We start from the raw sequence: 12463 nt of genomic DNA on the forward strand, positions 1-12463 counted from the left end.
TCTCTAAATTTAATTACTGTTCTCAACCTTTTAAAGCGTACCAATTTCGAAAAGTATATATAAATAATGTAAGATAGATCCGAACAATAATTTATATAACTTTTTTAATTTCTTACGGTATAAATTATAATTGCTGAAAAGTATTCTTGAGCTAGTTCATACACGAAGAAGTTATTGTGACAATGACAAGTACCAGCAAAAAGATAAAAGATACGAGTTCTGACAATGACATACTGCGTTCGAATATCACCTTACTGCGGGTTACTAGCAGTCTAACACAGCTTTAAGATTTTAGAGCAGACGAAGTCACGAAATCCTTGATTTGCTCAACCAACTGCGACGCCTCGGGCAACTCGGGAAACACATAAAATGCGTGGATCGACTTTGGATACTCGAGTAACCTCGCCTCTTTTCCCGATTTCTTCAACCATTCGTAGTACCTCTTCTGCCAGTCCTGTAACGGATCGAATCCCCCACCACCACAAGTGTATCCGGATAGTCCAAACCCGAAATTTCAACTGCATTCGGCCCGCTCACATTTGCGGCCTCGTGGTCCCTGTTCGCCCCCTCAGGCAAGAATGCCTTCCACATCCAATCCGTACGGTCCAACGAAACTACCGGCGCCCTCAATAATCGGATCTCCGATTCCGTTCGCTCCTCTCCCCCGAAAAACGGCTGGATTGATACCAATCCGACGATCTTTACTCTTCGAAATCTCTCCCCAAAAGCCCTGACCGCTACATGGTGAGCCAAGTTCGCACCGGCGCTATCACCCGCCAAAAAGCACTTGGACGCGTCCGCCATATCGGGCAATACCGATACGTCATGGTTGCGATCAAGAAATTTCAGGACGTCGAGTCCGTCGTCGTATTGACAAGGGAAACGATGCTCTGGGGAGAGACGGTAATGGACGGAGATAACAACGGCGGGGAGTTCACGTGCGAAGCGGCGGCAAACGGCGTCGTAGGCTTTGGAGGAGGGAGAGAGGAAGGCGAAACCACCGCCGTGGTAGAAGATGAGAACCGGGAGGGAAGTTGAAGTAGTCGCGGTGGGAGTGAAGAGGCGAAACCAGAGATTGCGGATCGGATCGACGATGATGTCGGAAGATTTGACGCCGTTGATGGGTTTGGGATTGGCAGGTGTTGTAAAATCGAGGAGGGAGATGAGACGGCGGTTTATGGTGCGGTTAGGACGGCGAACGACGTCAGTGGCGGCCGACAGGAGGGCGACGGAAAGGCGCGTCTTCCATGGGAGGGCCGGCGATACTGAATGTGATGAGTTACTACTGCACATATCTGAAAGCTGTGCTCTGGCAACAATTGGACGAAGATGAACGGCGAGAGCGAGTTGTCTAAATAGCTTATAAAATGCGGGATCTGAAATCTCAAGAATCCTGGCCGTTTATTGCATCGAGCGGTGTGAAAAATGTCACTTGCATGAACACTTAGGTAATTTTTTTTATTTAAAAGAAATAAAAAATACCTTACATTTAATATTAATGAATAGTTTAGTGCGAGGAATCACTTGTAAAAAGATTTTTTCTCTTTTAAAACACATCATTAAAATTTATTTTTTTTATTTTATATACTGATTTTTACGATATATCATATATTAATATATTTATTTTTTCTTTACATCATTTAAATGTTATATTATTTAATAATTTTTGAAAAAAAAAAGTACAAGGAGAGAAATTATTGTGAGAGACAAAATACATGAAAAGAGAAAAAATAAATAAAATATTTTTATACAATTCACGCTACATGTAGTCAAATACTATAGTAAAATGGAAAATAAATTTAAAAATATGTTATCCGTCGGAAGTAGTTTGGCACTACTTTTCTACAAATTTTAGATAAAAATAAGTTTTACAAAACTCATTCGGAGTGCTCTCCTTGTTTGGCCACCAATGTCTTTCAATATTTTTCAAAATTTATCATCTTATGTAGTAACATCATTTCCAAACAAACAATAAGGACATAGTTGGATAATTATATAAAATGAGAATTTTTTTAATAATAGTAAAATTATTTTATTTAAAATATTTTATTAGATTTTAGAAAATGAGAGAGAAAAAATTAAATACAATTATTATAAAATTAAAAGATTATTTGAATATAATTTTTTAATGTTATTTTATTTTGAAATTTGACAAAATTGTATTACTTTTTTATATTTTTTTTGAAAATTTGATAAACTTGTAATGATTAGATGAAAGATAATGCTAGAGACAGTCATAGGTTGTGCAAGCACGGTACACTACTTTTGAAAACAATAAGGTCTATATTAAAAAATTAAATTTTTCATGTAAGTCTCAAATTTACTCATTTTTTTCAAAAACAGTATATAACGTTTACGTATTTTATGATTGTAAATATTATTTCTTAGATAGACTCCATATTTATTCGCTCAATGACTTTATATAGTATTATACTTTAGATGAAAATGTTAAGAGTTTAAAATTAAAAAATATTTTATATTTGACTAATATTTGATAATGAAATTATAAAAAAAATTATAATATCAAGTATCCGAAGATTCTGAACAAGCAGGAGCAGACAATTGTGCCATTCTTAGGTACAGATTGTTTGCTTTAGCCAAGAGCCTAATGACCTAATGTCATATAATTCGATTTTCCAAATGAAAAACCTAGGTTCAAAACTCCCACCTCCTTAAAAATAAAAATAAAATCTGAAGTTGTTTTTTAAGGCTTAGTTTGAATAATGATTTGGGATGAGATGAATTGAGATAGTTTGTAAATAGTAATGAAATGATTTATAAATAGTAATGAAATAATTTGAATTAAAATGTTTTATGTAGTTTTAGAAAATGAGGGAGAAAAAGTTAAATAAAAATAGTATTAAGTTAAAATATTATTATAATATAATTTTATTTTAGAATTTGAAAAAGTGGAATTATTTTTTGTATTTTATTTGAAAATTTAGAAAAGTTGTAATAATTAAATAATAATTAGATGAAAAAGTTAAATATTTGAAATTAGAAAGTATTTATGTTTATGGTATTTGAATATTGAGATGAAATGAAATGATATAAGATGAAATTAAATAGAAGTATTTCTCCATCCAAACTGGGCCTAAGTAAAATGAAAAAACACCAATAGATAACTTTTGTCAGTGGGAAGCTTCGGTGATATATTATTTCCCCTTTTTAGAGTATGCTGGATGGATTAGCTAAATTCTATAAAACTTCTTCAAATAGCTATTAGGACATAAAAATTGATGGCATTGGATTAAGCAAATTTCAAAAAGATAGACTTCAGCTACAGTAGATATAAACTTTTGGTCATATTTGGATGTGTACTGTAGCACTATCAATTATTTACTATTATTTCATCTCTCTCCTATGACTTTTTCTCTTTCTACTGAAATCTATGAAGGAAAAAAAAGGTCTAAATAAAATTAAATAAATTAGGTAATTAAAATTAAATAAATAGGTAGAATGGGAAATATGATAAAATTAAAAAAAATTAATAATTAAAAAAATAAAATTAATATTATTTTATTACTATATAATTAATAAATAGATAATTTAATGTGGAGATTTGATGTTAATAGAATAACTAAAGTTAAATTTATATTATATTTTTTTATTATTATATAATAAATAAATAAATAAATAATTTAATATAAAGATTTGATGTGAATGGTATAACTAAAATCAAATTTATCTCATTTTAACTAAAACTCGGGTTTAGCTTTTGCTCTTCCAACGAGAGTGCGCATGTTAGGGCAGCTTTGTGATCCCTGCCATTTTGGAAACTTTCCGATTTGTTGTATAGGGGACGGACGGTTGTAGTACACCATTTCTTTATGTTTCCCAATCCGCCCCCTACAATTTCTTTTTTAGAACACTTGGATGATCAAATAAAGCAGAATTTTTAAATTTTTTTAATATTTCTCAAAGTTTTTCTCATAGTTTCATTCTCAAAGTATTTTTCAAATATAAAAAAATTTTCTTTCTTAAATTTTTAAATTTTGATCTAATCATTATTCAAGTATTTCTATATATTAAATATAGATACTTATTATCTATATATTAAGTATTTCTTTTGAAAAAATTAAAATTCAATTCAAATCACTCTAATATATGATGAAAGTAATTTTTAAATTAGGAAAATGCTACTTGAATCGATAAAAGTTATCGATTGAATTTTTTATTTTTTTTTATTTTTTTAACTTAAAGATTAAGGAAGTGATTAATTGTGAATTGATTTTTTTTTAAATGTTTAAAAATATATAAAAAATGATTAAAATAAATAAATAAATAAATACATTTACACTTATTTGTCAAATTCTATTGGTATTACCCTTTAAATTAAAACTTGAGACTTTAATTCCTATTTTAAGGCCTTAGTTTTATATAAACAAAAATTTGAAATTGTCATTGTGAAAACTATTTAGAACGGTGCTATTTTGTCGTCTGAATAATACCGTTTAGTGTTATCGCTAGTTATAAAAGTAATATTTTTTTTCATATTTTTTTAATATATTTAAATATTTCTAAAAAATAAAAAAAATTAATATATTTAAAATCACTTCTATCATAAAAAAAAAAAAAAAAAAAAAAAAAAATATCACCAAACCATCAAATCGAACTGTATGTTTGGAGCAGCATACTGGCTTTTTTAACTATTTAATGCGTTTGTTAGGCGCCGAAAACTATAGAAGGGAAAATGTTAGGTCTGGTCGACAGAAAATTAAGTGCTTGGGGCCTAAATTAACCTACTCCTGAGTAGAGGAGTGTCACTTTCACGTCTCTACTTCGCCTTCCATGCATATATATATCTTTTAAGGAAAATTTGAATGGAATCGTTTAAGGATTAGTCTGGTAATAAGGTATTTTTAAATTCTTTTTTCACTATTATTTATTATTTTTTTATTATTTATTATTTATTATTAACTACTATTTAATATTTTATTATTATTTTTTTACTTTTATCTATAAAATATTTGAGAATACTTCACTATCCAAAATACAACCTAAAATTATAGTGAGAATATTTTAATTTTTTTGATTAATAATTAAGAAAATAATTATTAATAAAATTGTATATTTATTTTTTTAATAATAAAATATATTAAAAAATGATTAAAATTTTTTTAAAAAATTTAAAATTCTTACGCCCAACTACAGTCCGCTAGCACTATTCTTTTTGAGTCAAACATCGGAAAAGTAGTCATTTTCCTTGAGCATATTTTCAGATGCAATTACGTTATTATTTTTTTTACTATTTTTTTTAAACCGTTCTTATTTTTATTCTACCTCGAAATAAACACAACCTTAAACAATTAATATGAAAACAACCTTAATCAATCAATATGAAAAAATGCTTCTACCATTAATTATTAACTTAATGGAAAGAAGTAGATTTAATTATTTATATTATATTTTTAATATTTTTTTTATATGTAGGCCAAACTCCTTATTTATTTAAATAGAGTAGAGTATAAAGTCAAAATTTAAATAATTCAAATTCACGTACAAAATATAATAAATAATTCATCTCATCTCATCATTACATTTTTTTTAAATCTTCATATAAAATATAATAAACAATTCAACTTTTTTAAATCTCAAAACAATAATAATATTAAAATATAATATTTTAAACTCTTAAATAAAATATAAAATTCTCATCTCACTTCAAATCTGCCATCTATTGACTGATTTTAACCGTTTAACATACTTTCACATGAAGAAAAAAATCTTTAGATGAATATCTTGTTTTTCAACTAAAAAAGAAAGCCTATTGCTTAGACTTGTAGAATTTATGTTATCTAGCCTATCAAATAGGTTCGTGGAATTTTCTTTCTCTAATCATAATAGTTGAAGCCATGACGTGCAAGATTGTGCTAGATTGGAAAAAGGGGTGTCGGGTTAGTCGTCGAAATAACAGAGAATTTAAGCCTTTTGGTTGATACACGATTGAGAAGAAAGTTTGAAATCTTTTGTTTCATTTATGCTAGTGTGGAATAGGGAAACAATAAGGCCCGTTTGATTGATAGATTTAGTTGAGATTAATTTAATTCAGTCTAATTTTAAACTAAATTTAATATCAAAACACATAATTCTTAAATTATTTTAAACTCATCTCAATTCAAAACTTCTTTACACATGAGATCTAAAACCTTTTTCAATTCAACACTTCTTTACATGTGGGCAAGAGTGGACCTACGCCTCCCAAAATTTTTTAAAAACATGCATTAGTATATGGTTTTTTTAAAGATATCCTAATATAAAGATAATTTACCTCCCAAAACATTTTCAAAAATCTTATTTAGTACTTAGTCCAGGTTTCTTTTAGTTTTTTAACAATTTTTTCATACTTACATATATTTTTTGTCATTAATAAAATTTCACATTTTAATTTTTTTTACATCTTATAAGAGGTAAGAAAATATCTTGATCTATTTTTATAAGCTATATAGTAAATTTACAACCTCATTTTTCCTATTTATTTACACTTTTTCCTTTCAAGTCTTCCACTAGCTAGCTTGTTTGGATTAGTTTTGTTAGTAAGAACATATTTACTACCATCGTGTTAACAATTAGGAGTGAATGCAGCAAATCTCACACAACTATTTCTATCTATATTATAGAGACTTTTACAATATTCAATCTTAGATTTAACAAAAAAGTTCATCTTTATTTACTTTTTTTATCATTTGTTTCAAAAATTTTACATGACTATTTCTATCTTAATTTTTATTACTCAATTGAATCTAATGAAGCTCAAGTGAGAGGTTTAGATAGGTGGCTTTAATAATTTAGTTTGTCCCTAGATAACAACTAAATGTCGGTGACACACTTTGCTGCATTAAATGTCGATTACTGTTCACCTCTACATACGACACATTTTGCTAATCGCCCCCATCCGCCAAATCCTAGTTCCGCTCCTACACGTGGGACCCACAACCATTTTTAACTTCTCATAAATATATCTAAATTCATCTTAACATCCAAATACATTTAAACTCATATGAGGTGGACCCCACAAAACTCATGCCACCATCTCAACTCACTATTATTCATAAAGAACTCAACTCAGCTTAGGGGTGTAACCGGTCCGGTTTTGGACAAAATTTGAAACCAAACTGGTATGTACCGGTTTTGCATTTTCAAGAATTGATTCCGCGCTGGTTACCTCCATAAACCGGAACTTCAGGTTTTACCGGTTCAGGTCCGGTTTTTCGGTTTAAATATACTATATACTATATTATATGATATATATAATAGTATATTATAATATATAATACTATAGTGATAATATATTGTAGTATATTGTAATATATATTATAATTATATTATAGACTATAGTGATATATTATATTATAGACTATAGTGATATATTATAGTATATATAATATATAATGATATAGTATTAGTATAACTATTAAGATAATAGACTATAATGATATAAGATTTTAAAATTTAATATTATATTAATTAATAATTTATCATATAATACAAAACTATTTTATAGATAATTATATATTATATATAAAAATTATATACAATATAAAAAATTATAATATATATGAACCGGTCCGGTTCGGTCTGGTTTTAAAAAAAGAAAAACCGAAACCGAACCGATTTTGATTGGTTTTAAGAAAAATAAAATTGGTACCAGATCGAACCAAACTCGATACTGGACCAAACCCAACGGTTCGGTCTAGTCCGGTCCAATTTACCGGTTCACTAGTTTTTTTTTACACCCTTAACTCAACTCAGCTCAACTCAACATCTAAACACAACCTAAGACTTGGTTTGTTTTTGCAGATGAAATGAGATGAAAGTTGAATAAAATATTGTTAGAATATATTTTTTTAATATTATTTTTGTTTTGAGATTTGAAAAAGTTGAATTATTTATTTTATTTTTTAATTGTTGACAAGCTTTGATTTTTTTCCCACAAGAATATTATGTTTGGATGTTGAGATGAGTTGAATTGGGTTAGAAATTATTTTGTGGGTCCTATTGAGATGTGTTTAACTTTTTTAGATTGAGATGAGTTTAATTTCTTAGGTTAAAATGTATAAAATTTATGTAGGTTGATATGAACTTAACTTTTTTATGAGAAGTTGAAAAAGTAGTGAGTCCCATCAATAATTGGTTTGAGATGAGTTGAGTTTGAGAAAAAGTGTTGTAAATCATTTTTCTTAAAACGAATGTCTTATCTTTTAATCCAAAAAAGAAGCCTAAGATCCTATTTGGATGTTGAGTTGAGTTGAAATGAGTTAAATTATTTATGAATAATAGTGAGTTGAGGTGGTGGAATGTAAGTTTTGTGGAGTCCACCTAAAATGAATTTAAATGTGTTTGGATGTTAAGATGAGTTTAGATGTATTAATAGAAAATTGAAAAAGGTTGTGGGTCCCATGTGGAAAAAGGTGTTGACTTAAAAAAGGTTATGGGTTTCACGTATAAAAAGGTTTTGAGTTGAGATAAATTTAGTTATTTGAGGGTTAGGTGTTTGGATGTTAGATTTAGTTTAAAATTAGACTGAACTGAGTCGATCTCAATTCAGTTCAAGTTTCAAACGGAGCCTAAGGCTTCTGGAATATAGGCTCTGACTATTGTCAACGGTTCATTTATTTTATAATATGAGAATATAAATTAGCTAATGAAATGTTCAAATAAAGAGTTTTAAAAATTAATACATTGAGTAATGATACCAAATAATATATTTTATAATTACGTTTTAAAATAAAGATATTTTTATAAAGTAACGTTATTTTTACAAGTTATTTTATAAAAATATCCATTATTTAAAACATAATTGTGTAAGATGTTGTAAAAAATGTTATAGTAACCCGGTATATGTAGAGTAAACTATTTATCTATCTAATATTGTTTCATTCATTGTCTCTGTCATCTGTTTCTTTATTTTCTGCTATTATTTTTTACTATTTCCTGCTTCAGTGGCATCCTACATCATTGTTTTAAGAAGTCAGCATGCAGAAAGAACTCTTAGGGCATGTATAGATATTTAAAATATCTTAAAATTTTGTAAATAACAATGAAATAGTTTGAGGGAAAATGTTTTTTTTAGATTTTAGAAAAAGAAAGAGAAAAAATTGAATAAAAATATTTGTCAAAATACATATTGTATTGAAATTTGTGAAAATGAATAGATAAAGTTTAAATAGTTATTTGAATATAATTTTTTAATATAATTTTTATTTTAAAATTTATAAAACTTGTATTGATTTTTGTGGATAAGTAATAGTTAGGTAATGATTAGATGAAAAATTTAACATATCTGGACACTTGGAGTATCTTAGAATTTTTTGAATAGTAGTGAAATTGTTTGATTGAAATGTCTTTTTAAGTTTTAGAAAATGAGTGAGAAAAAGTTGAATAAAAATATTAAAAAGTTAAAAAATTGTTTGATTATAATTTTTTAATATTAGTTTTGTTTTAGAGTTTGTAAAAATTGTATCGATTTTTATATTCGAATAATGATTAGATAAAAAAGTTGAAAATTTGAAACTGAAAAATATTTTGTGTTTGAGTGATGTTTGAAAATGAAATTATGATAAATTTTAAGAATTCTCGTAGAGTCCAAACATGCTCTGAAATAGAGAGCTATTTTGTGTTTGAGTGATAAATGTTTGCTGTTTGAGACCCAAACATGGATGGACAATCACATTAGTAAGGAACATTAAGCCCCGGTTTGAATTGGAAACTCATATTATCTTATCATTACAACTTTTTTAAATTCCCACACAAAATATAATAAACAATTCAACATTTTCAAATCTCAAAATAATAATAATATTAAAACATAATATTCTAACAATATTTTATTTAACCCATCTAAAATCATCTCAACTTATCTCATTTCATCTCTCAATCCAAACGAAGAAGTATTGAAAAGTACAAAGATATTGCAAATGTTCTAGGAGAATAAATAGGCAGGGGTGTGCTCCGACTCCGACTCCGACTCCAATCCGACTTCGGGTAGGGGTGTACTCCAACTCTAATCTGACTTTGATTGGAGCTTGGAACTTCGATCGGAGTGTGATTTGGCCAACGCCCACTGCCAAAGGCTTAAGACCCAAATTTGACATTTGAGCTCCTCATTTTAGAAAAAACCTGTTTCAAAATTATAAAAAAAAAAAAAAAAAAAAAGACAATCACCAACACCCAGTGGGCTTCCTATTTCCAAAAAATACAGAAAAAAATAATTAAAAAAATTAAATACAATGAGTAAATTACATACATTACAAAATCAAAGAGAAAGAAATGCACAATCACAAACACAATGTAAATAAAAAATGCAAAGGACCCCCAAACAACTAGCACAATTACAACCAAACAACAACCTCCACAATCACAAGTTCACAACCTATCAACCACCACCATTACAATCACAATCACAATCAACACCAAACAACCACCACAATCACAACCAACCCTAACCAACTTCACCAAAGTCCTCAACCAATTTACAATGTAATAATGTATCAGAATAAAACAAAAAACTATAAATTAGTGATTACAAATTGACAATAATTTTCAATTTTTCAGCACCATCAGCCTCCAATTCCAAGCATCCCGCATTGTTTTGGAAATTAATGAAACTTAGAACTAAAACATTATTTTGAACTAACAAAAACAAACAAGGCTTTTTTGTTAATGCTATTTCATTTCTCACCAATAAAGGGGGTTCTCCATCCTACGGTACATCCTTCTTAGTCATTCACAATTATTCTGGAGTTCACAGCTAGGTCTACAAAATCATAAAAATTAAGTTAAATAATTAAAATATTGAAAATATGTAAATAATCATTTAAAAACATAAAGTTACTTGATTCAAACATATAGCTCTCGGCATCAATGATATCTAGTCTAATGGGCGTTGAATTTAGCCAGTTCTGTGTGCAAACGAGGGACGTCATGATGATCAAAGTCAATGAACTCCGATAAGCAACCAACATGCAACCTCTGGTGCTAAACGCCGACTCAGAGGCAACTGCAGTGATAGGAATGACTAGCACAACCCGATCTATTTGGGAAAGGACTGAAAACTTGGTGGAATTAATCTTTAATATATGAAATACATCATTAAGTGTCTCGACATCTTCCATAAAATAAAACTTAATCTCAAACTTATACTGCATAATATTCCTCAATATATAGATTTGATAATACCATCGCATCAAAATAGATGAACTTTGTGCATATGTGTCATCTAAGGAAAATGTTGAGCAGGTCGGGCTTGAGGAGCTACCACCTTTGGTTGTACACTGACCACTATTGTTGTAATGGCTATATAAGTCATCAATATCACTCTTTAGCTCTCTAACAAACTAATAATACTTATCATTACCGAGGACGTCCCTAATCCAAAGTTCTACAATAACCAACTTATATCCTGGGTCAAGAATCACAACCACAAATAATAATCTATTTATCTTCTCAACATCCCCACAATATTTATTATATTTAGATTTCAACCTCATAGCCATGCCATTTAACAATCTAGTAGTGTCAGTACAACTCTGTTACAAGTGTTCATAAAGCGCCGAGAGCTCGTCGAAGTACATGTTCGCCGTACAATATTTGGAACCAGATATGCGCATAGTTATGTCATGAAATAACTTCAAAAATTGAACAAAGTATCTCACATTGGCCCAATCAATTGTCTCCAGCACACCCAGCCCCCTTCCCCATCCTTGACCTCTATCCTTTCGAATTCTCTTTGGTACTTCTGTGCTACATCTAACTGGAACGTGTATATAAAGTTCCATCGAACTGGAACGTCCAAGCTCAACATAATAGAAGATGGGGGAAGTGTAACGCCCGTCCTTGTGGTGGGACTTTTTATAAAATGATTTTAGAAAAAACGACGGGAATTACTTGTTCAATTTAAAACTTTTTACTTCCATACCTAAGGTGCAAGACTCTATGTTATAGAGTAAAATGTACTTTCAGAATAAAAGAGATTTACAGCAGAAAATATTAATCTACAATAAAATAAAAGGCATCTCATGCAATTAAAACTCTCATGCCTAGACTTCCGTGCTCTTCCCCATGGGCCGTCTCCGTCCTGACGCGTACTGCTCATTTAGTTCCTGTGGGGGGAGGGGGATACATAAAAACTAAAATGAGTCGATGACTCGTAAGCATTACTTCATACCGTTAAATATAATAACACAGGTTTTCATTCATGCATTTATCATTCCATACATACATACTATACGTACATGCATGCGTGCGTTCGTTTGAAAACATGACTGAACGGGATTTTTCTTTAAAAAGAGGCTTTCTTTTTGTAAAATGTTTCTCCCATCAGTGCCTTCATTTATTAAAGAATGCGATGCATTCATACATTTATACATTCTTTCTTATTACTTTTATTGTCCGGTACACACTGTTACGCCCCGTGTGTTGGGGTTAGAGGTCTTCCTTTGGACCCGGACTCTGCTCGGTAGGG

The 12463-nt window shown here is 29.4% G+C and overlaps 1 protein-coding gene across 1 annotated transcript; it reads right to left on the reverse strand.

Moving 5' to 3' along the window:
• Nucleotides 1-256: 256 nt before the first annotated feature.
• Nucleotides 257-1428, reverse strand: LOC121244401 (probable carboxylesterase 18). The gene is given in 2 exon segments (XM_041142465.1): nucleotides 257-474; nucleotides 477-1428. Coding segments are annotated over 2 exon segments (1008 nt in total). The 5' UTR covers nucleotides 1294-1428; the 3' UTR covers nucleotides 257-283.
• Between the last annotated feature and the right edge of the window lie 11035 nt (nucleotides 1429-12463).

This window comes from Juglans microcarpa x Juglans regia, chromosome 8S (assembly GCF_004785595.1).
Source record: "Juglans microcarpa x Juglans regia isolate MS1-56 chromosome 8S, Jm3101_v1.0, whole genome shotgun sequence".
NCBI lineage: Eukaryota > Viridiplantae > Streptophyta > Magnoliopsida > Fagales > Juglandaceae > Juglans > Juglans microcarpa x Juglans regia.